Below are 25,911 nucleotides of genomic sequence, written 5' to 3'. Positions count from 1 at the left end.
ATCACATTGTCTGAAGAACTGCCATGCTAGGGAACTCCTTTTAGCTGGCTTTGGTGTTCTCGGTCACTTGCTGCATTGGGCAGTAGCAGGCGTAGCGTCTAGGGCACGGCCGCTCCGCTTTTGCACCCTGCTCCCTCTTCTGCTGTGCTGGTGGCTCTGTGCGACCACCGCCTCTTCCTCCAAACTACTCATTTTAACTTGTAAACAACATGTGTCAAAAATGGGCTTGGTTCTTAAGTAGTTAATATGCTCAAAAATAGAATCAGCAGTTGCTTTAGTGAGATCAAGGAGGTGGTAGAACTTGTATTGGGTTCTACCAGCTTCATCATCAAAATAAATGACAACCATAGCTATTTTTTTGCTTGTTGATATGTCAGTAGTTTCGTCAATCAGTAATGAAAAGTGACAATATGTACGTAAGTCTTTTGCACAACTCCTCTTTGAGACACTTAGCAATGACATTCTTAACCAACATGGAACCTTTAGTTTGCTTACAGTTGATGGATTTGGCTATTTTGGAGTCTGGAAACCAGTCAGTGACATTATCAGTAAGATCATCTAACAAACTTAATGGCAAATTTTTTTGTGCAAGATAATGTACTATTTTTTGTGAGGTTTCTTTGCATGAGGTGGTGACTCTTCCATGTTTAAAGTGGAACTGCAGAGTACAGACAGTGCAACCTACAACTATCAGAAGCCCTGAAAGGTGTTGATTACAAGGCGAGCTAGCACATAAAAAACACCTTGTGTGCTGCAGATGCCTGCCTGAGGAAAACAAACCAAGCTGTTCATGCTAACTGATCACAGGAACTTAAGGAAAGTTTAATAGCACTGAGAGGCATCACATGTGAAGTTCTGCAGGTGGGGGTCTACAAAAAAAAAAAATCACATTGTCTATGTGTTGCCCATTTTCTTTAAAATGTGTGTGGTGTTAGTATAATACAAAAACCCCTTACAGTTTTGTAGATCATTTTCTCTATTCAGGTTGTGGTGGTTGTGGTGTCGGCTGTAGAGCCATACAGCTGGCTATCTTCTCAATATGTTGATTTCTAGGGGAGAACCCAAAAAAAATCCACAAAAATTGATCGGTGTGTAAACCGAAAAAAAAAAAAAGGCTTGCAAATTGATACTTTCCAGTCCAGAAGACGGCCTTGGGAGTCAATAGCAGAGGTCACGGTGGTGGATGAGAGTTCAGGAAAATCAACCTATACAAAACAGGAAGGAGAAAAACCTGAAATGTGACATAGGGGGGAATTTATCAAAACTGGATCAGCCAGAATCTGGAGCAGCTGTGGATGGCAGCCAATCAGCATCTATCTTCAGCTTGCTGTGTTAAGCTTTGAAGATAAAAGATAGAAGCTGATTGGTTGCCATAAACAACTGCCCCAGATTCTGGCTGCTCCAGTTTTGATGAATTCTCCCCATAGCAACTAAATGCTAAAAACCAAAAACACAACAAAAACTAAATAGTGTACTTACCATAAGATGTAGCTGTAGTGTATGCTCACAAGAGTTTTAGCTGTGGAATTCTTGGGCAGGTGGCAGGTAGCCAAGTCGAACTTGGTCCCAGATGGCTGGAAGGTGCAGGCTGGTCCAAAATGGCTGGAAGGAGCAGGCTGGTGGTCCAAGACGCCTAGACGGAACAGGCTGGTGGTCCAAAACACCTGGAAGGAGCAGGCTGGTGGTCCAAGATGCCTGGAAGGAGCAGGCTGGTGGCCCTAGATGGATGACTGGAAGGAGCAGGCTGGTGCAAGATGGTAAGTCTAGTAAAATTTACCTATACAAAAACTGGAGGGAGAAAACCTAAAATGAGAATATAGCACCTAAAGGATAAAAAACACCCCACAAAACAAGTTGTGTACTTACCATAATATGTAGCTGTGGTATTTGTAGGCAGATAGCCCTTTTCTCAGGGCAGTAACTTGGTCCAAGACGGCTGGCTGGAAGGAGCAGGCTGGTCCAAGACGGCTGGCTGTAAGGAGCAGCCTGGTCCAAGACGGCTGGCTGGAAGGAGCAGCATGGTGCAAGACAGCTGGCTAGAAGGAGCAGGCTGGTGCAAGACGGCTGGCTGGAAGGAGCAGGCTGGTGCAAGACGGCAGGCTGGAAGGAGCAGGCTGGTGCAAGACGGCAGGCTGGAAGGAGCAGGCTGGTGCAAGACGGCTGGTTGGAAGGAGCAGGCTGTTCCAAGACTGCTGGAAGAAGCAGGCTGGACCAAGACAGCTGGCTGGAAGGATCAGGCTGGTGCAAGAAATCTGGAAGGAGAAGACTGGTCCAAGATGGCAGGAAGGAGCAGGCTGCTGTCATGTACCTTGCTGTCCATGAACCAGGAGGTTCCCAGTTTCACAGCCTGCAGCCTTGCCTGTTGTGCCACATGGAAGCTCTGGAGTCTTTGCAGTGATTTTCCAGCCTGTTGCTTTGCCTTGGACTCACTAGCCCCTCACTAGCAGCGAACAATGTACAATTTAACCAGCCCATAAATAGCAGCACTTCCTGTTACTCCCTGGGTGTGCTGTATGCTCTTTGACTGATTATCGTGTATGAACTTTTGCCTGAATTCTTGACTCCTCTTCAGCCTGCCAATTTCATACTTCACGGCCAGCTTGTGTATGACCTCTGCCTGCCTGACCATTCTTTGGATTTCGTTTGTATACCGCTTTGCCCGATCTGATTGCCGGGCCAATCTCTCTGACTACGTTTTCGCCTGAATCTTCAGCACTCAAGCTTCACTTCAGACTTTACCTCACAGGTACCTATCATAACAAATGGGCCATAATGACAGTGGACCCTGCTTGAGATTGTTAAGGCGCTTATGCGTCAGGGACAATTGATTGGAGCTCATGAACAGCACATTTCTCCTCTGGACGATAAGCTAGATGAACTTTGTGCTATGCTAAAGTCTTGTTTGCCTGGCTCCTCTGTATCTGTCCAGACTCCTGCTCCAATCCAACCCACCTCTTCTGTCCCACTCACACTTCCCTTACCTGAAAAGTTTTGTTGTGATACAGAGGACTGCAGAGGTTTGTTAAACGTTTGTTGTTTGCACTTCCGCAACAACCCTGGGGCTTTCAGTACTTCTTCTGCCAAAGTGACATTTGTAATTTCATTGTTAAAAGAGAATGCCCTGGCATGGGTCTCTCCTTACTTGGAATGCAATGATCCTGTGCTGCAAGACGCTGATAGATTTCTAGCTTCTCTTCAGACTGTTTTTGACAAGTTAGATAGAGCTTTTGCAGTGCTCACTTTTGGACATACAACAAGGTACCAGGACTGTGGCACAGTATGCTATTGAGTTCCGTACCCAGGCGGCTTAGACCAAATGGGACTCAGGGGCATTACGTGCAGCTTTCCGTAAAGGTCTTGCAGATTGCATTAAGGATGAATTGGTCTATAAGGACTCCCCAGAAGATCTTGAAAAATTCATAGAGTTGTGTGTTCTTCTGGATCTCTGGTGTCATGAAAGGTGCCAGGAAAGATTTAGAATTCGTAAGCTTCCAAGGCCAGTATATCGCTTGGCCCCTAACTTCCAAGCACCACGTCAGCCTGAACCTGAAATTTCTGTTGAATCCAAGTCTCCTGTGGAACCCATGGAAGTCAGCCATCTCCACCTCTCAGAGTCGGAGAGACAAAGAAGGCGTGTATTGGGCTTATGCTTGTACTGTGGACTTAAAGGACATTTGCTATCTGCTTGCCCAGCCCGTCCAGTAAAAGGCAGGGTCTAACCAGTGTCGGAGGAGCTGGGTTAGACCTTACAAGCACTTCCTCCAAAACCAAGATTACTGTACTGGCAATCTTCCACTTAGCCTCCAAACTTGTCTCCTGTGAGGCTTTTGTAGATTCGGGAGCTGCTGATATAGTCCTGGATTAAACTTTTGCTAAAGAAAATAACATCTTATTTGTTCCAAAGTCTAGACCCCTGAGCATTACCACCTTGAATGGACAGACGTTTAGAGATGTCCTAGTATAGCTTGAGACCATCACAATCACCCTTCAGGTAGGGGCACTCCATAAAGAGGAAATCATTGTCTCTTATTGATTCCCCACTTCTGGCTGTTATCCTTGGCTACCCTTGGTTACAACAACACAACCCTTCCTTTGATTGGGTAAAGGGAGAATTAACCTCTTGGGTGTCTTCCTGTTATTTGAACTGTTAATCTCGACCCACAAGACTTTCTGGTTGTCTGTTGGTTTCCGCAGCCATCCCTCCTACCTTGCTTCATGAATACCATGAATTTGCAGAAAAAGGCAGAGGTTTTACCTCCACATCGTTCTTTTGACTGTGTGACTAATCTGATCCCTGGAGCACCTCTTCCCAAAGGAAGGACCTATCCCCTGTCTCTGCCTGAACAAAAGTCCATGGAGGAATATGTCAAGGACAACTTGGAAAGAGGTTTTATTTGACCCTCTTCTTCTCCGGTAGGGGCAGGTTTCTTCTTTGTCAAAAAGAAGGATGGGGGGTCTTCCATCATGCATAGACTATGGAGGGTTAAATCAGATCACTGTAAAAGACTCCTACCCATTGCCTCTTATTCTGGAAATATTTAATATGGTTAAGGGAGCCGTTATCTTCACCAAGCTTGACCTCCGAGGAGCTTATAATCTGGTTCGAATTATAGAGGGAGACGAGTGGAAGACAGCTTTCAACACCCGCAATGGACACTATAAATATCTGGTTATGCCATTTGGACTCTGTAACGCCCCTGCTGTCTTCCAACGTTTCATGAATGACATTTTCCATGACTTCAGCAACAGTTTCATGATATTTTCATGATAGTTTCATGACCTGGATGATATTTAATTTTTTTGGAGGACTCACCTTGAGCACTGCTCACATGTAAGGCACGTATTACAGCGACTCAGAGAAAACCACCTTTATGCAAAGATTGAGAAGTGCAGTTTTCATCAAAACCAGATATCTTTTCTTGAATACATCATAAATAGTGTCGGTTTCCAAATGGACCCACAGAAACTCTCTGCTGTCTTGCAATGACCCCAACCGACCACTTTGAAGGGACTCCAAAGCTTTCTAGGATTCGCAAATTACTACAGGCGCTTCATCAAGGGTTTTGTCTCCATAACTACCCCCTTACTTCTATGACTAGGAAAGGCACCAATTGCAAACTCTGGCCCTCAGAAGCAGAATCAGCTTTCCAGCTTTTAAAAGGTATGTTCAGCAAGGCTCCAATTCTTCAGCATTCAAACCCTGATCTCCAGTACATAGTTAAGGGTTGATGCCTCTGAGGCAGGAGCAGGTGCCGTGTTGTCCCAGAGACAACCTAATACTGGTAAAATTCATCCAGTGGCTTTTTTCTACAAAGTTTTCTCCAGCGGAGATGAATTACGATGTTGGGAATCGAGAACTACTGGCTATAAAACTTGCCTTAACCGAATGGCGACATCTTCTGGAAGGGGCTCTAAAGCTTTTTTCTATCCTGACGGACTATAAAAACTTGCTGTATCTTCAGACTGCTAAACGTTTGAATTCACGTCAAGCTCGATGGGCTCTGTTCTTCTTGCATTTTAATTTTGTCCTTTCTTATGCCCATGGGCATAAGAACAGCAAGATTGAAGGAAAAAAGGAAGGTGTATGGCGCTGCCAAAATGTGCTGATGGTTCCGTATGTATACAACCTTATAATTATACAGTACAAAGCATCAGGTATAGCATAAATAAAGTGGACGATGGATGTGTAAATATTATGGCAGCAATAGTCCAAGTATAAATAAGTCCGTAATAACTAAGAAACCTAAAAAGGAGGATAGTCCCACAATGGTAAAAAAACTTTTCCTAAATTAAGGGGCAAAGGTGACTTGAGTGCAGGTGCTCTAATGATGAATATTTGGAGGTGCTCAGGTATTTGGTGACCATTCAGTGCTCCCCGCACCCCTTGGACCGCACTCACCAGAGCTATGTACCCCTGCAGGGGTATCAGGCCTTGGATCTATAATCCTGGGTCTCCTCCACTGGCCGTCAAAGTGATTAGGTGATCCAAATATCTGCCCGAATCTTGCAAACCAGGCTCCTTGGTATTAGGGTCCAGAGGTGTACCGATATATGGGGGAAGAAGGCTCACATAGAGTAGTACCGCTTTTAAAATGCTTTATTAGAAATTAAAAAATAGGTACTCACAAACGAAAAAAGGGTATTAGCATGAAAGAACAGCAGTAATAGCGCACTTCCGGGACGCCGTGCGTTCCACAGGGCGGATGTGCATTCCACTTGGGCAGATGTGGTGCAATGACGCTCTACGTACGTTTCGTCATGATGACGTCTTCATCACCATATATCGGTACACCTCTGGACCCTAATACCATTGTGGGTTATCCTCCTTTTTAGGTTTCTTAGTTATTACGGACTTATTTATACTTGGACTATTGCTGCCATAATATTTACACATCCATCGTCCACTTTATTTATGCTATACCTGATGCTTTGTACTGTATAATTATAAGGTTGTAGATATTCACAGCTTATTAAAGTGGATCCAACTGTTTTTATATATTCATATATATTTTTTTACATTTCATACACTTTATTTATCTCTTCTTATCAATTATATATATACCAATTTACACTTATTTTGTATACATTTTTTCTTCACGGTTTTAGCACAAATGTTTATTCTTCACAGAGTTGGATCCCCTATATTATTGCACATATCTATTTGTGACACGCACATGATGCACCTGACACTTTATTAATTTATTATTTATAGTGGTGATTGATATCGTATATACATTTAGCATCTTTGTTGGACATACGGAACCATCAGCACATTTTGGCAGCGCCATACACCTTCCTTTTTTCCTTCAATCTCACTATATTTCTAGGGAATATAGTATAAAGGTAGGCTGCAGCCAATATCAAATATTAGAAATCTAAAATTATCCTAAGCGCGGATTTTCTACATTTCATAAGAACAGCAAGGCTGATGCTCTTTCCAGACAGTTTGTTACAGTACTTCTGAAGAAGATCAACCTACCGAGCAATATATTATTTCATCTCACAAGATTGTTGCACAGATCTCTACAGCTCAGTCTTTTCCAACAGTTGCAGGGTCATCCTGGTGTCACAATCACTCTTAAGACCTTCCAGCATCATGTTTGGTGGCCTCACATAAAAAGAGATGTTACAGATTGTCTGTCCAACCTGTGCTGCTAATAAAGTACCTTAAACATTGCCTTCTGGGCTATTACAACCACTTTCTGCACCTCACCAGCCTTGGACCCATTTAACTATGGACTTCATTACAGAGTTACCCAAATCTGATGGCATGATTGCTATATGGGTCACAGTGGATCACTTTTCAAAGATGTCTCATTTTGTACCACTCTCTGGATTACCTACAGTGGAAGCTCTGTCTACCCTCTTCCTTTCTTATATTGTGAAACATCATGGTATACCTACCAATATCATCTCAGACCATGGATCTCAGTTCATTTCCCGATTCTGGAGAGTGTTTTGTAAGAAACTGGGAGTAACGCTCTCACTCTCGACCTCACATCACCTGCAAACAGATGGTCAAACCGAACGCATGAAGCAGACCTTTGAAAACTATTTTCGGCATTACATCAACTCGTTACACTCCAATTGGTCTAAGTATTTTCCTTTGGCTGAATTCGCCATTAACTCCCGTTGGCGCAGTGCCCTGCATTCCACCCAATTCTATGCAGCCCTAGGCTATCACCCTCAGACCTTTCCACTACTTCAGCCTTCATCCAGTGTACCAGCAGCAGATCAACGGGTGAAAAATATCTTGCTACACTGGAAAAAGATTTGCTTATTGCTACAGAAGTCAGCAGGCAGATATGAACTTTTCTCCAACAGACGAAGATGCCATATGCCTCCATATGCGGTGGGGGATAGGGTTTGGCTGTCTACCAAATACTGTACGTGAGACTGAAGCAACCCTCTATCAAATTGGGCCCTCGATTCATTGGTCCTTATAGAGTAATTGCTAGAGTCGGACCAGTCTCCTATCGGTTGAAATTGCCTTCCTCTCTCCTTAAAAGGGCAATCATCAATCGTTACTCCAGAACTCAACAACTACCTCCTCCTGTTCTTGTTGATGGACAACATGAGTTTGAAGTCTCTAAGATTCTGGATTCTAGAAGGCGGGGTCGTGGCCTACAATATCTGGTTCATTGGAAAGGATATCCCATCACAGACCGTTCCTGGGTTCCAGCTAAAGATTTACATGCTTCTGCTCTCATTCGAGACTTTCATGCCTCCTTTGCCGCTAAGCCTCGCTAGGCCCTGGGGGGGTCCATTGGAGAGGGGGCCCTGTCATGTACCTGGGTGTCCTTGAACCGGGAGGTTCCCAGTTTCGCAGCCTGCAGCCATGCCTGTTGTGCCACTGGGAAGCTCTGCCAGCTGTGAACAATGTTTTATTTAACCAGCCCATAAATGGCAGCACTTCCTGTTACTCAGTGCCCGTTTGTTTGGATTATCTCCCTGGGTGTGCTGTATGCTTTTGACTTATTATCGTGTAGGAACTTTGGCCTGAATTCTTGACTCCTCTTCAGCCTGCCGATTCCGTACTTCATTGCCAGCTTGTGTTTGACCTCTGCCTGCCTGACCATTCTTTGGATTTCGTTTGTATACCCCTTTGCCCAATCTGTTGGCAGCCCGATCTCTCTGACTACATTTTCTCCTGAATCCTCAGCACTCAAGCTTCACTTAGGATTTTACCTCACAGGTACCTAACAGCTGGTGCAAGACGGCTGGCTGGAAGGAGCAGGCTGGTGCAAGACAGCTGGAAGGAGCAGGCTGGTCCTAGATGGCTGGAAGGAGCAGGCTGGTCCAAGATGGATGGCTGGAAGGAGCAGGCTGGTCAAAGACGGCAAGTCTAGTAAATTTTACCTATACAAAAACAGGAGGGAGAAAACCTAAAATGAGAATATAGCACCTAAATGATAAGGAACACCCCACAAAACAAGTTGTGTGCTTACCGTAATACATAGCTGTGGTATTTGCAGGCAGGTAGCCCTTTTCTCAGGGCAGTAACTTGGTCCAAGATGGCTGGCTGCAAGGAGCAGGCTGGTGCAAGACGGCTGGCTGGAAGGAGCAGGCTGGTCCAAAACAGCTGGCTGGAAGGAGCAGGCTGATCCAAAACAGCTGGCTGGAAGGATCAGGCTAGTCCAAGACGGCAGGCTGGAAGGAGCAGGTTGGTCCAAGATGGCTGGCTGAAAGGAGCAGACTGGTGCAAGACAGCTGGAAAGAGCAGGCTGGTCCAAGACGGCTGGAAGGGGCAGGCTGGTCCAGGGCGGCTGGCTGGAAGGAGCAGGCTGGTGCAAGACGGCAAGTCTAGTAAAATTTACCTATACAAAAACAGGAGGGAGAAAACCTAAAATGAGAATATAGCGCCTAAATGAAAAAAAAAACACTAAACAAGTTGTGTACATATTAATACCGTAATATGTAGCTGTGGTATTTGCAGGCAGGTAGCCCTTTGCTCAAGATGGCTGGCTGGAAGGTGCAGGCTGGTCCAAGACTGCTGCCTGGAAGGAGCAGGCTGGTCCAAGATGGCTGGCTGGAAGGAGCAGGCTGGCCCAAGACAGCTGGCTGGAAGGAGCAGGCTGGTCCAAGATGGCTGGCTGGAAAGAGCAGGCTGGTCAGTGGGGTGGAGGAGAATCCAGGAAAATCTATGTATAAAACAGAATGACGGTTCCCAATACAGGCCACAAACCGCTTTGACCCCAAAGAGAGAGAGAGGCCACTTTGGAGAGAGAGAAACCATTAGAGAGAGAGACCACTAGAGAGAGAGGGGGAGAGAGAGAGAGGGAGACCACTAGAGATAGAGAGAAAGGGACCACGAGAGAGAGAGAGATAGAGATACCACTAGAGTAGAAAGAGAGAGACCACTAGAGAGAGAGAGATAGACCACTAGAGAGAGAGAGAGACCACTACAGAGAGAGAGAGGACTGTCCGCAGCTTAATGTGCTTTTACAAGATTTAAGGGTAAGGGTAGACCAAAAACACCAGTCCAGTTTACACACTTTCCACAAGAAAAAAGTTTCCCTAATCTCTACTTGACCTCCTTTATAATCATCCTTCTTGCAGTCCACTCACTCACCACCAGACCAGTCTAGACCACGATCACCACCGTCCACCACCACCAGTGAGTCTGCTCTGCTTCAGGCCTCTGTCTGTTCTCCGAGTCCGTCCGGTCCACCCCACTCCGCTCCCCAGCCTCGGCTCCCACCACGGTCCACGTGGTCCTCCGTACAGCAAAAGCAGCTTGGCGGTTTCCTGGCTATATAGGCTGGAGGCGGTGTGACCGCACTGGCGGGAAAAATTACATCACAGGAGGCGGAGCGGGCACACTGCGCAGGCGGAACTTGTCCAAGGGAGTCTTGTCCGACAGTGATTCCGCAAACTCAGGGATTTACGGAGCTGAGTGCCGTGCATGCGCAGTTCTGACCATGCCGCCGCAGCCATTGTTTTACGGGCACTTTTCTTCTTCTACGGGCATTTACGGGCAGGAGAAAAGTGCCCTGTTTTTACAGGCTGCGCGTGACTCTACGGGCGGTTGGCAACACTGATTCAAGGCATGTTGTGAATGATAACTGTCACATTTGCTTGTGCTATCAGCTGATCTGTCAAGCCATCAATTGTCTAGTATTATAACTATTCACATGTGCAACATCATGTTAACTGCAGATCAAACACAGGCTAAGATGGCAGCTTCCTTGACTGTAAAGGATAGGAGGGTTTAGTTTTACTTTGACAAACATTTAACTTTTACAGTGTGGGGTATTTTTTTCTGTACTTGGAGTAGGACTTTAATATATGCTTTGCATTTGGTAATTAAATTACCAGTAAGATGATTTTAGTAATTTTCTTTCTTTTTGATACAAATAAACACGAGTAGTCATTTTATTTCTATTCTTTAGGATTTATAGTGATGAAGAGGAGCTAAAAAAGAAGAACAAGCCAAGGCAGCATCAAGGTCACATTTCATTTATATATATAAATATCATTGTATTTTCTTGTGTTTACTTATTTATAATTGTGATACTCCTTCTGACAGATAGAGTTGATGTTTAGGTATGCATATTTTTACATAGACAGCAGAGTTAAGCAGGCTTGTCTGGGCAGAGATTCCATTGGAAGAGAACTATAGAGCCCTCCGGTGGCATGTATACCAAGCATGCCCTTGGATAGCAGATGACAGCCCAATGAAAGGATTTGGCTATGGTGGCCTGGGACTGTTGTACGGGAAGTTGTCAGAGGACCCTAACTTTGGGAGCGATCTGGAGGAAATCATGGATTACAGAGAAGAGATACTAAACATCTCAGAAGTGCTCTGGGTACTGGAAGATATAGAGTTTCTGGCCGTTCAGGAATGGGAGCTGGAGATATACTACAGACGGCTGCTAGACTCTGCTCAGCACCAGGGCTGGGCTCCCTTTGCCTGGGACTATCCAGAAGTACCAGCCAACAGTCCGGAAATCTTGGCTGAAGAGTCCGCAATGTGGCCAAGTAACAGTGGACTTTGCTCACCTGCACCCGTAGCTATGGAAGCGGAGCTCTTATGGCAGATCAGAAGGGGTTAACTGACTACTGACTTTGATTAACCTGTTTCTGCACAGGATGAGCTTGGATGGAGGAATGCATCTGTCCAGAAGCTGGATAAAGGTACGGGATATGGAGTAACTGGCTCATCTTCCCAGCTGCAGTTCAAGGGCTGGGGAGAAAAGGAAGCCATCCTCATTTCCCAGCCACGGATCACAGATTTAATTGACTTTTCATCAGGGGATGATATTGATAAGTTACCTGCCAAAGTGTTGGCACTGGGTCCAAGGGCCACCTGCCCATGCCCTGGACTTGCAGCAATTCCAGAGACTGGGGATTTAATAAACTTTTCTGCTGAGAAAGAACAACCTGGTGAGCCTCCAGCAGAAGAGCTGGCATCAGGGCCAAACATCACTGAGCTCTGCCCAACACCAACAGCAGCTTCAGCCTCCCTGGGAGAAGAGGCAACCGGCCTTTCTGCTATGCCACTGACACTGTACTTTGTTTAGGCCTTGTTGCCGGCCAGTCTGGTCACCCAGGCTGGTTTTAGTGCTGACTTACCATGTTATTTAAATCACATTCAGCTATTAGTTACTAGAGTGGAAGTAGACTACTGTTTGTGTTGGTCGTTCCATAGTTATGTTAATTCTGTTTCTGTATACATAGTTACATAGTAGGTGAGGTTGAATAAAGACAATAGTCCATCCAGTTCAACCTGTGTAGGTGTGTGTGGCTTTAATCATCTCACATAGCCCTCAATGTCCTGATCCTTGAGATGTAAGTCTAAGAGTCTTTTGAAAGCCACCATACTACCCGCAGAAACCACCTCTTGTGGTAGAGAATTCCACAATCTTGTAGCCCTAACAGTAAAGAACCCTCCTCGTTGCCTGAGGTTAAAACGCTTCTCCTCTAATCGCATTGTATGTCCTCGAGTCCTCATGCAATTCCTTCGAATGAACAGTTTTTTTTCTAAGCTGAGATCCCCATTAAGATATTTATAAATTGCTATCATGTCCCCCCTCAGACGTCTCTTCTCCAGGGAGAATAAATCGAGCGATTGCAGCCGCTCTTCATAGTTAAGGTCCTCTAACCCCCTAATCAGTTTAGTTGCCCTTCTCTGGACTCTCTCCAGCTCCAACACATCTCTCCTGAGGACTGGCGACCAGAACTGGACAGAATACTCCAGATGCGGTCGGACCAGAGTTTTATAAAGTGGAAGGATTATAGTCTTATCTCTGGAATACATCCCTTTCTTTATGCATGCTAATATTCTGCTGGCTTTGGCAGCTGCCGCTTGACATTGCATGCTGTTGCCTAATCTATCATCAACCAAGACTCCCAGATCTTTCTCCATTTTTGATTCCCCCAAGGGTTCCCCTCCTAACGTGTATTGTGTTTTTATGTTTTTAGTCCCCAAATGCAAAACCTTACACTTCTCCACGTTAAACCTCATTTGCCATGTCGTTGCCCACTCCGTTATTTTGTCCAGGTCATTCTGTAGGATATCTGCTTCATGCTGTGTAGTTATTGCCCTGGCCAATTTTGTGTCATCTGCAAAAACTGATAACGAACTACTGATCCCGTCCTCAATGCTGTTTATGAATAAATTGAACAAGGTTGGTCCCAGGACTGAGCCCTGGGGCACCCCGCTTACTACCTCAGACCAGTCTGAGTAAGCGCTGTTTATTACCACCCTTTGGACACGGCCTTTTAGCCAGTTTCGTATCCAAGAGCAAACCCTGCTGTCGATACCTGCAGACCTTATTTTATAAATTAAGCGCTTGTGGGGAACTGTATCAAACGCCTTAGCGAAATCCAAGTACACCACATCCACTGGTCTGCCCCTATCTAGCTCACAGCTCACCTCCTCGTAGAATGTTAAGAGATTGGTTTGACAAGAACGCCCATTTGTAAACCCGTGCTGATTAATGCTGATGATGTTGTTGTCTTTAGCATACTCTACGATATAGTCCCTTATCATCCCCTCCAGAAGTTTACATATTATTGATGTCAAACTGACAGGCCTATAATTTCCCGGGATATGCCTCTGGCCCTTTTTGAATATCGGAATCACGTTAGCCTTCCTCCAATCCCCTGGTACATCTCCTGTCCTAATACTGTCAGCAAAGATCAGGAACAGTGGTCTAGATATAACCTTACTGATTTCCTTGAGTACTCTCGGATGTACGCCATCCGGGCCTGGTGATTTGTTTGTGTTAAGTTTATCCAGCCTTTCCCTGATTTCACCCTCTGTTAGCCATAGTGGCAAGTCCTGTGTATTACTATTAACCATACAGTCATGGTCAGTGTACCCCTCCTTTTCCTGTGTAAAGACTGACGAGAAAAAAGCATTCAGCACGGTTGCTTTTTCAGTGTCCTCTGTAACCATCCTCCCATCATCGTTAATTATGTGTGCAATATGCTCTGCCCTAGTTTTTTTGCTGTTGATATATTTAAAGAATTTCTTTGTTTTTTTTTTTACTATCCTCCGCTATTTGTCTCTCAAAGTTGATTTTAGCCATCTTGATTTCTTGTTTACTTTTCTTATTTGCCTCCTTGTATTGCTCGAAAGCCGATACTGTGCCCTCTGATTTATATTTCTTGAAGGCCAATTTTTTTCCCCTAATAAGTTTTTTAACGCTAGGGTTTAGCCAGCCAGGTTTGTCTTTGTCTCTTCTAAATTTATTTCCCATAGGAATGCACTGCAAGATGCATTTGCTTAATATGTTCCTAAAGCATTCCCATTTTTCCTCTGTGGTCAGTGATCCCAGGGTTTGGTCCCAGTTTACCCTTTCCAATTTAATCTGCATACGATAATGTAATCAGGCTAACCTGACATGGTGGGGTATATATTCTGTGTGAGTTTGTTCAAGAAAGGTTCCAGATCTTATACAAGCTATTGTCGGTTAGTCTTGTATATTTCGGCTAAATTATCTGATATCTATGTTCAAGACTGGAGGAAGCAGTGTACTGAAGGAAGCACTCAAGCACAGTGTGGATCAGTTCCGTCACAGGCTTTATTTACCAAAACCAACAGAAGGCCCATCTTTTTGTTGATGGTATTACATTTGCTTTCCAGTTTCCTTTTTTGGTGGGAAAGGTTGTATCTAACCTAAAACATGTTGATTCTTTCAAGAAAGTCGTAGATACAGTAAAGGGCTTTTGTAAGAAATGAATGGCAATCAGATGGCCAACCACTTTCTTTTTCTTCCATTTCCTATGTTTCATTTATCCTTATTTGTATAGTTTCCTAAAAGGAATCAGATGCTTTTAGATTAATTGAACATTTACATAACAAATCCTCCTTTACATTAGTTCAAAGTACTCAGATCAAATGATTTTTCTTAGCAGCAGAAAGCAGTGGACAGGGAACTGACATCATACACAGAGTTCTCTGTAATCTGCAAACTGAGATGAAGGAAGGGACCCACCCCCTGTACACAGGCCCATAGAAAAACATACAGTGCTGAGGTTGTGTGTCACCTGCTGTGTGCTAGAGAGTGAATCTGGGCTCTCTCCTGACAGGCTGTGGTGTTGGCATAGAGTATTATCAGCGACTCATGATGATATCAGAGGGATCAGAGATAAGAGAAAAATATAGGGGGTGAGGTTTATGCCAGCTCTAAGGAGTTTTCAGTATATTTATTAGACTGTTACAAGTGGTGGTGTAAGCTGCCGCCAACCTGCCTCTGAGGCAGTATGTAAGTGATAAAGTGCAAAGTTGTTGGTGTCGGCGCTACCACAAAAATTATGTACCGTGCGTTTTAATAAAATTGTGTGCTGTGCGTTTTTAAAACAATAAATATTCCAACCATAAAATCATAAAAGTGCATATGGTGCATTGGTAACATATAGTGCATTTGATAAAACCATATAGTGTCACCATTTAGATTGTACAAAGTGCTTTAGTGCTTTTTGTGTGCCAGTGCATCAAGTGCTCAATTATATGCTGTTTTATGGGGAAATGTACACCCGTGGATCCCCACTGGGTGTAAATGCTTACCGCACACTTGTAATAGGTAGCTCGATTCCCATCCATCATCCGGAGGGACTACAACTCCCAGCACTCTGCCGTATCTGATGGGAATCAAGCTACCTATTACAAGTGTGCGGTAAGCATTTACACCCAGTGGGGATCCACGGGTGTACATTTCCCCATATAACAGCATATAATTGAGCACTTGATGCACTGGCACACAAAAAGCACTAAAGCACTTTGTACAATCTAAGTGGTGACACTATACGGTTTTATCAAATGCACTATATGTTACCAATGTACCATATGCACTTTTATGATTTTATGGTTGGAATAAGAGAAAAATACCATGTGGTGCTTTGGATTAAGTACACACTATAGAAGAAAATGCTTTGGTAATTTTTCATAATCACTTTTATGATCAAATTGATAGCAATTAATTTTCGGTTTCCTTTGTCACTTTTAATGAGCCTCTAGAAAAAAAAATAAACAATGCAGTAAACATGCCCTACTTTTGAAATCTGGCATACATTTGCATTTTAGGCATTTACTCATTTGTCCAGCTTAATTTCCTTTGCTGGGTTTTTTCATTTGACAGATTTTCCTTTTTAACAAATTGCCTACACGCTGTTTGCTTGCATGTTCCTATTTTGAAACTTTCTCTAGATTTTTTTTTAGAATGGGTTGTCGTTTTCGAATCAGGTGCTTTTGTTGATTGTTCTTTCTAGTTCATCTTGCTGTGGTCTGTTCTTAAATTGTTTTGTTCTTAATGTGAGTTTTTGGGGTTGAAAACGCTATCCAAACTACTATATACGTAGAATTCTTAGACACCTGTATAGATAAGTCTAATGGTTTGCCATTGGCTAAGTTTGATAGTTTCAAAGCTAAGATATAATATTTTTTACTTATAAAAATTATTATTAAAGAATTACAATCATTATTGAGCCTTCTGTCTTTTGTTGCTCATGTCATGACTATTGGTAAGATTTTTTTTTCTCATTGATTATCCCTTGCCTCCTCTGGTTAAAAAGCGATGTTGGAGTTTAAGATTTGGTTAGGATCAATGATGGCTTCAATACTGGGAAGTACAGGCAGATACTTAGCCATCATACCATACCATCAAGGAGACGTGTGATTGGCCAAACATACAGCCAATGTCATTAAAAACTATCTTCAGCGTAAAGAACAAGGAGTCCTGGAAGTGACGGTTTGACCCCCACAGAGCCCTGATCTCAAAATCATTGAGTCTGTCTGAGATTACATGAAGAAACAGAAGGATTTGAGGCAGCATAAATACACAGGTCTGTGGTCAGTTTTCTAATATGTTTGGAACAACCTACCTGCCAAATTCCTTCAAAAACTGTGCGCAAGTGTACTTAGAAGAATCAATGCAGTTTTGAAGGCAAATGGTGCTCACACCAAATATTGATTTGATTTGAATTTCTCTTCTGTTCATTTACTTTCCATTTTGATAATTGATAAAAAATAAACTTTTAACACTTCTATTTCTAAAAGCATTCCTAATTTACAGCATTTGTTCACACCTGCCTAAAACTTTTGAACAGTAGTGTGTGAGTGTGTGCGTGCGTGTATTTGTGTGTATACAGTATAAATATATATATATATATATATTTATTTATTTATTTATTTATTTATTTTTAGATGAAAAAAAAAATATTTTTCAACCAAAGTGTGTTAAGTATCCTGACAGAGCAGAACAGCTGAAGGCAGATTTGAAGAAAATAAACAAAGGATCTTCTGAAGTTAAATGGTATGTGCCTTCAAAAACAGATTTGTTGTATGTGGTTATCTAGTATGTCTTGTCACTAGGAGAAAGGCACAAACTTACTGCACTGTGAACTGTACCCTCTTACTTACATTCATTAAAACATTCTAGTTTTCTCTGCTTAGACACAAATTGAAGGCATTCCCCCTATCCACACATTTGAGGTGGATGGAGGAATCCTCTCTCCTGTGTCACTGTATTCTAGGAGCAGGGACTCTCCCACCTTCAAACTACACTAATCAGAGCTGCAGCTGACTGGCTAGAATTTCCAACAGCCCCGTTCAATAGTAGTCGGCCCTTAGGTCAACAGTTTTCAATTTAGAATGGCCATTGATGGATTGAAATTCGGCCAGTCCCTGCTGAACCGGACAGCTTTAACATGTTTTATGTGTTTTTGTACACTGAAAAAAGCTTTGTAAATACTCCCCTATAATTGCAGTTTTTCTGTCTTTGTAATTTTTAGTTACAGTTTGACTGTTTTTGAATTTTAAAACGTAAGTTTTTGCACATAAAAAAGATCCTGCTGTGGGGCCACCCAACACTGCAAGGATAAATGCTCAAAGCTCAAAGCTGAACTAAACCCATTGATTTCCCAGAACAGTTAAATTCAAGGCATGCTGTGAATGATAACTGTCACATTTGCTTGTGCTATCAACTAAACTGTCAAGCCATCAATTGGCTAGTATCATAACTATTCACATGTGCAACATCATGGCAACTGCAGATCATACAGAGGCTAAGATGGCAGCTTCCTTGGCTGGAAAGGATAGGAGGGTTTAGTTCTACTTTGACAAACATTTATCTTGTACAGTGTGAGGTAATTTTTTCTGTACCTGGAGTAGGACTTTAATATATGCTTTGCATTTGGTGGGTAAGTAAACAGTAATAGGATTTAAGTGATTATCTTTCTTTTCGATACAAATAAACATGAGAAGTCATTTTATTTCTATTCATTTAGGATTCATAGTTATGAAGAAGACCTAAAACCGAAGAACATTCCAAGACATCTTCAAGGTCACATTTCATTTATAAATATATGATAAAAATATCATTGTATTTTCTTGTGTTTACTTGTTTATATTGTGATACTCTTTCTGACAGATAGCGCGGATGTTTAGGTATGCATATTTTTACATAGTTAAGTTGGACCAATATGTATATATACATATGCCATACCTGGAAGATCCCGTGGAAGTTGGAAATCACTGTAGTAGACATTCCTACTAAAGTGATTGCCTCTGGTGACAAGTAGCTGCTCAGGAGGTTGCTCGCTCAGCACGGGCACCATTCAGAGAATAGTTTGCATTTTGCAAAGCATTCTTTGGTGGGACGAGGTGGTATGGTGGTGACATCATGATCTCCACCCAATTCAATATTGGCAGCATCAGTTATGCAGATCATTCAGCAAAAAGCTCTGAGGCATGGATTCCCTGCAGCGTAGGATTGTAGAGAGAGTGGAGCCAGGCTTCCTCTGATTGGCTGAGGTGGAGATTTTTATGTCCTCTATGCACCTCTCCAGCTCTCTGCCTCTCAGAGGAAGCCTTGTATTTATTTATGAAATAAAAAAACTGTGAATAGCTGAACAGCGGGGGACGTCACGTGACCCGCGGCCGCCTCTCCCTCTTCCGGGTTGGTGGATCTGATGCACGCTCGCTCGCAAACTCTGCAGATATGCACTGTATTCTCTTCACAAATGTGAGTTGTTTATCATACAAGGATTAAAGATTATTTGACTGCTTACAGAGAGCATTCGATTGTTTTTTCTCTTCTCCTATACATATTGGTAACATTGCTTGAGGAGCTGACAGTGCATCGGAGGTGCAATCATTGCTATCGCTAAAGGAAGGAAGTGTGAGGATGTGCTTTATTTTTGAGATGACATGCTGGTCTCTTTGTTAAGGTGAGCGGCAGTGTGAATAGGTGGTGGGTTTGCATGAGCACTCGTGGACACAAGAACCTTATGGATTTGTCATAGGACCACTTAACACTGGAGATTCTACCTGCTTATATGGACACCTGTTATCATTGGGACTCTGCATGATCTATTACATGATTTAATAATATACCACTAGGATTGCGCTGCACTATTTTTCTACTATGTATTCAGGAGGTGTTTTGGAGATATTGCCCTTGAGTGCTCAGCTGCTGGTCCATTTTTTAGTGGTGTGTATAAGAGTCCAGCGCTGAATATTTTTCTTTATTTGTTTCTTTATTTAATAGCTGAACAGCGCCTAATCCGACTCCATTTTGTTTTGGAAATGGGAAGTTCCTGTCCTGCTGGCAGAACACAGCGCTCTATACTGTATGTAGCTGATACTACATACAATATATACAGTGCTCCCAGCAGGCACATGTATTAGTGAAGGAAATAGTTAGTTTTAACCAGATTGCTACTCTAATCTCAGGCCTAACATAGTGGGATATATATTCTGTGTGAGTTTGTTCAATAAAGGTTCCAGATCTTATACAAGCTATTGTCGGCTAGTCTTGTATATTGCAGCTATAATATCTGATGTCTTCTATGCATCTCTCCACCTCGCTACCTCTCAGAGGAAGCCTTGTATTCATTCATGAAACTGTGAAAAGCTGAACAGCGCTTAACCCAACTCCAATTTGTTTTGGGAAGTTCCTGTCCTGCTGGCAGAACACAGCACTCTATACTGTATGTAGCTGATACTAATATGGGTCACTTGGAGAAATTGTTCACTATGATGCTTCATGCATCCTGATGACCACCTATTCTAAGCCGTGAAAATATTTGATTGTCTATCATACATATATGTGTTTTTTGTACATTTGTCATATATTTAATTGTGTCACCTAAATATTTTCTATTTTTATAAGAATGATTAAAATAAAATTGCATTACTTCTTGATGCTTGGTTGCATTTAAAGTCCTACCTGCATAGGGGTTTCTCCATTGATTTAAATTATCACAGGGACGATGGCCACCAACATCGTGGATTTTGAATAGTGGGGTAATCAACATATTTTTGGTGGAAAGGTTGTAACTCTGTTTCTAACTTAAAATCTGTTTATTCTTTTAAGGAAGACGTAAGTAAATGGTTTTTATAAGAAAAAAATGGCAATCAGATGGCTAACCACTTTCTTCTTCAGTTTCCTATTTTTCATTTATCCTTATTAGTATAGTTTCTTAAAATGAATCAGATGATTTTAGATTCATTGAACATTTATTTTTTACACTAGTTTAGTCCCTTAAAGTAGTTGTAAACTCTTACATATACCCAGTGACTAGTCCCAGGTGATACACAGAGATGAAACAAATCCTCCCACACAATCTGCACCTGTTAACCTGCAGCTCTCTCTCCTCTACATTAGTTCAAAGTACTCAGATCAAAGGATTTTTCCTAGCAGCAGAAAGCAGTGGGCAGGGATCTGACATCTCACACACTACAGAGCAAGAGCACAGAGATCCCTGTAATCTGAGAGCTGAGTTGAAGGAAGGGACACACCCAGGGGTCAAGTCCATGGAAAGAAAAGTGTGGGAACTCACCTAAGATCCCCACCCACCTCAAAAAAAAAAAGTGTGTGTGTATGTATGTGTGTATATATATATATATATATATATATATATATATATATATATATGTATATATATATATATATATACAGTGCCTTGCGAAAGTATTCGGCCCCCTTGAACTTTGCGACCATTTGCCACATTTCAGGCTTCAAACATAAAGATATAAAACTGTAATTTTTTGTGAAGAATCAACAACAAGTGGAACACAATCATGAAGTGGAACTAAATTTATTGGATATTTCAAACTTTGTTAACAAATAAAAAACTGAAAAATTGGGCGTGCAAAATTATTCAGCCCCTTTACTTTCAGTGCAGCAAACTCTCTCCAGAAGTTCAGTGAGGATCTCTGAATGATCCAATGTTGACCTAAATGACTAATGATGATAAATAGAATCCACCTGTGTGTAATCAAGTCTCCGTATAAATGCACCTGCACTGTAATAGTCTCAGAGGTCCGTTTAAAGCGCAGTGAGCATCATGAATAACAAGGAATACACCAGGCAGGTCCGAGATACTGTTGTGGAGAAGTTTAAAGCCAGATTTGGATACAAAAAGATTTCCCAAGCTTTAAACATCCCAAGGAGCACTGTGCAAGCGATAATATTGAAATGGAAGGAGTATCAGACCACTGCAAATCTATGAAGACCTGGCTTCCCTCTAAACTTTAAGCTCATACAAGGAGAAGACTGATCAGAGATGCAGCCAAGAGGCCCATGATCACTCTGGATGAACTGCAGAGATCTACAGCTGAGGTGAGACTCTGTCCATAGGACAACAATTAGTCATATACTGCACAAATCTGGCCTTTTTGGAAGAGTAGCAAGAAGAAAGCCATTTCTTAAAGATATCCATAAAAAGTGTAGTTTTAAGTTTGCCACAAGCCACCTGGGAGACACACCAAACATGTGGAAGAAGGTGCTCTGGTCAGATGAAACCAAAATCAAACTTTTTGGCAACAATGCAAAACGTTATATTTGGCGTAAAAGCAACACAGCTCATCACCCTGAACACACCATCCCCACTGTCAAACATGGTGATGGCAGCATCATGGTTTGGGCCTGCTTTTCTTCAGCAGGGACAGGGAAGATGGTTAAAATTAATGGGAAGATGGATGGAGCCAAATACAGGACCATTCTGGAAGAACACCTGATGGAGTCTGCAAACGACCTGAGACTGGGACGGAGATTTGTCTTCCAACAAGACAATGATCCAAAACATAAAGCAAAATCTACAATGGAATGGTTCACAAATAAACATATCCAGGTGTTAGAATGGCCAAGTCAAAGTCCAGACCTGAATCCAATTGAGAATCTGTGTAAAGAACTAAAAACTGCTGTTCACAAACGCTCTCCATCCAACTCACTGAGCTCGAGCTGTTTTGCAAGGAGGAATGGGCAAAAATTTCAGTCTCTCGATGTGCAAAACTGATAGAGACATACCCCAAGCGACTTACAGCTGTAATCGTAGCAAAAGGTGGCACTACAAAGTATTAACTTAAGGGGGCTGAATAATTTTGCACGCCCAATTTTTCAGTTTTTTATTTGTTAAAAAAGTTTGAAATATCCAATAAATTTTGTTCCACTTCATGATTGTGTCCCACTTGTTGATGATTCTTCACAATAAATTACAGTTTTATATCTTTATGTTTGAAGCCTGAAATGTGGCAAAAGGTTGAAAAGTTCAAGGGGGCCGGACACTTTCGCAAGGCACTGTATATATACAGTCAGGTCCATAAATATTGGGACATCGACACAATTCTAATCTTTTTGGCTCTATTCACCACAATGGATTTGAAATGAAACAAGCAAGATGCGCTTTAACTGCAGACTTTCAGCTTTAATTTGAGGGTATTTACATCCAAATCAGGTGAACAGTGTAGGAATTACAACAGTTTGTATATGTGCCTCCCACTTTTTAAGGGACTAAAAGTAATGGGACAGATTAACAATCATAAATCAAACTTTCACTTTTTAATACTTGGTTGCAAATCCTTTGCAGTCAATTACAGCCTGAAGTCTGGAACGCATAGACATCACCAGACGCTGGGTTTCATCCCTGGTGATGCTCTGCCAGGCCTCTACTGCAACTATCTTCAGTTCCTGCTTGTTTTGGGGCATTTTCCCTTCAGTTTTGTCTTCAGCAAGTGAAATGCATGCTTAATCGGATTCAGGTCAGGTGATTGACTTGGCCATTGCATAACATTCCACTTCTTTCCCTTAAAAAACTCTTTGGTTGCTTTCGCAGTATGCTTCGGGTCATTGTCCATCTGTACTGTGAAGCGCCGTCCAATGAGTTCTGAAGCATTTGGCTGAATATGAGCAGATAATATTGCCCGGAACACTTCAGAATTAATCTTGCTGCTTTTGTCAGCAGTCACATCATCAATAAATACAAGAGAACCAGTTCCATTGGCAGCCATACATGCCCACGCCATGACACTACCACCACCATGCTTCACTGATGAGGTGGTATGCTTTGGATCATTAGCAGTTCCTTTCCTTCTCCATACTCTTCTCTTCCCATCACTCTGGTACAAGTTGATCCTGGTCTCATCTGTCAAAAGGATGTTGTTCCAGAACTGTGAAGGCTTTTTTAGATGTTGTTTGGCAAATTCTAATCTGACCTTCCTGTTTTTGAGGCTCACCAATGGTTTACATCTTGTGGTGAACCCTCTGTATTCACTCTGGTGAAATCTTCTTTTGATTGTTGACTATGCCACACATACACCTACCTCCTGGAGAGTGTTCTTGATCTGGCCAGCTGTTGTGAAGGGTGTTTTCCTCACCAGGGAAAGAATTCTTCGGTCATCCACCACAATTGTTTTCCGTGGTCTTCTGGGTCTTGTGGTGTTGCTGAGCTCACTGGTGCGTTCTTTCTTTTTAAGGATGTTCCAAACAGTTGATTTGGCCACACCTAATGTTTTTGCTATCTCTCTGATGGGTTTGTTTTGTTTTTTCAGCCTAATGATGGCTTGCTTCACTGATAGTGACAGCTCTTTGGATCTCAAATTGAGAGTTGACAGCAACATATTCAAAATGCAAATAGCACACTTGAAATGAACTCTGGACCTTTTATCTGCTCCTTGTAAATGGGATAATGAGGGAATAACACACACCTGGCCATGGAACAGCTGAGCAGCCAATTGTCCCTTTACTTTTGGTCCCTTAAAAAATGGGATGCACATATACAAACTGTTGTAATTCTTACACCTTTCACCTGTCGATGTCGATGTCCCAATATTTATGGACCTGACTGTATATATATATATATATATATATAGTATCTCACAAAAGTGAGTACACCCCTGACGTTTTTGTAAATATTTTATTATATCTTTTCATGTGACAACACTGAAAAAATTACACTTTGCTACAATGTAAAGTAGTGAGTGTACAGCTTGTATAACAGTGTAAATTTGCTGTCCCCTCAAAATAACTCAACGCACAGTCTTTAATGTCTAAACTGCGTGCAACAAAAGTGAGTACACCGCTAAGTAAAAATGTCCAAATTGGGCCCAAAGTGTCAATGTTTTGTGTGGCCATCAATTATTTTCCAGCACTGCCTTAACCCTCTTGGGCATGGAGTTGGCCAGAGCTTCACAGGTTGCCACTGGAGTCCTCTTCCACTTCTCCATGATGACAGCACAGAACTGGTGGATGTTAGAGACCTCCACCTTCCGTTTGAGTATGCCCCACAGATGCTCAATAGGGTTTAGTTCTGCAGACATGCTTGGCCAGTCCATCACCTTTACCCCCAGCTTCTTTAGCAAGGCAGTGGTTGTCTTGGAGGTGTGTTTGGGGTCGTTATTATATTGGAATACTGCCCTGTGATCCAGTCACCGAAGAGAGGGGATCATGCTCTACTTCAGAATGTCACAGTACATTTTGTCATTCATGGTTCCCTCAATGAACTGTAGCTCCCCAGTGCCAGCAACACTCATGCAGCCCCAGACCATAACACACCCACCACCATGCTTGACTGTAGGCTAGACATGCTTGTCTTTGTACTGCTCACGTGGTTGCCACCACATAAGCTTGACACCATATGAACCAAATAAATTTATCTGGGTCTCATCAGACCAGAGGACATGGTTCCAGTAATCCATGTCCTTAGTCTGCTTGTCTTTAGCAAACTGTTTGCAGGCTTTCTTATGCATCATCTTTAGAAGAAGCTTCCTTCTGAGATGACAGCCATGCAGACCAATTTGATGCAGTGTCCGGTGTATGGTCTGAGCACTGACAGGCTGACCCCCCACCCCTTCAATCTCTGCAGCGATGCTGGCAGCACTTATACGCCTATTTCCCAAAGTCAACCTCTGGATATGACGCTGAGCACGTGCACTCAACCTCTTTGGTAGACCATGACGAGGCCTGTTCTGAGTGGAACCTGTCCAGTTAAACCGCTGTATGGTCTTGGCCACCATGCTACAGCTCAGTTTCAGGGTCTTGGCAATCTTCTGATAGCCTAGGCCATCTTTATGTAGCGCAACAATTCTTTTTATGAGAGGGGTGTATTCACTTTTGTTGCCAGAGGTTTAGACATTCATGGCTGTGTGTTGAGTTATTTTGAGGGGACAGCAAATTTACACTGTTATACAAGCTGAACACTCACTACATTACATTGTAGCAAAGTGTACTTTCTTCAGTGTTGTCACATGAAAAATATATAATACAATATTTACAAAAATGTGAGGCCTGTACTCACGTTTGTGAGATACTGTATATATATATATATATATATATATATATATATTCCTTTTGAGGAGCGAGGGCCACTTTAGCGACTTGGTAACTGGTCACATGCCACAATGAGCTTAGCGGGCAGATGACAGGTCCGGACACGGACATAGCCCGCTCTACTCTATGGGCTCTCCGATCAGATCTACCCAGACAGAAGGGGACAGATCCCCTTCTGTTTTTTTAAGTCGATCGGATTGGAGATAGGCGGGTGTTAACAGACACAAGTCCATTCTCATCTGCCACTCTATACAGGTGAAAGGAGGGTCCAATTGGTCCACCTGAAAAACAGACAGGCAGGCCCAATCATGTGAAAGGGGCCTAAGGCTGCTTTCGCACAGATTCACTGTGGTTT

The 25,911-nt window shown here is 42.6% G+C and overlaps 1 protein-coding gene across 1 annotated transcript in view; it reads left to right on the top strand.

Annotated features, from left to right (window-relative positions):
• LOC309556499 (uncharacterized protein) overlaps window positions 1–25,911 on the top strand; it is a gene marked incomplete at its 3' end in the record, with an annotated part of 109,115 nt that overhangs the window by 51,549 nt on the left and 31,655 nt on the right. Inside the window, exon 5 of the mRNA XM_082258949.1 lies at window positions 10,893–10,948. Coding sequence (XP_082115075.1) covers window positions 10,893–10,948 — 56 coding nt within the window. The remainder of the gene's footprint in view (window positions 1–10,892; window positions 10,949–25,911) is intronic.

This window comes from Pelophylax lessonae (assembly GCF_965119305.1).
Source record: "Pelophylax lessonae genome assembly, chromosome: 5".
Classification (NCBI taxonomy): domain Eukaryota; kingdom Metazoa; phylum Chordata; class Amphibia; order Anura; family Ranidae; genus Pelophylax; species Pelophylax lessonae.
Note: the sequence above shows the minus strand (reverse complement) of the source record. Positions and strands in the feature narration are given on the sequence as shown.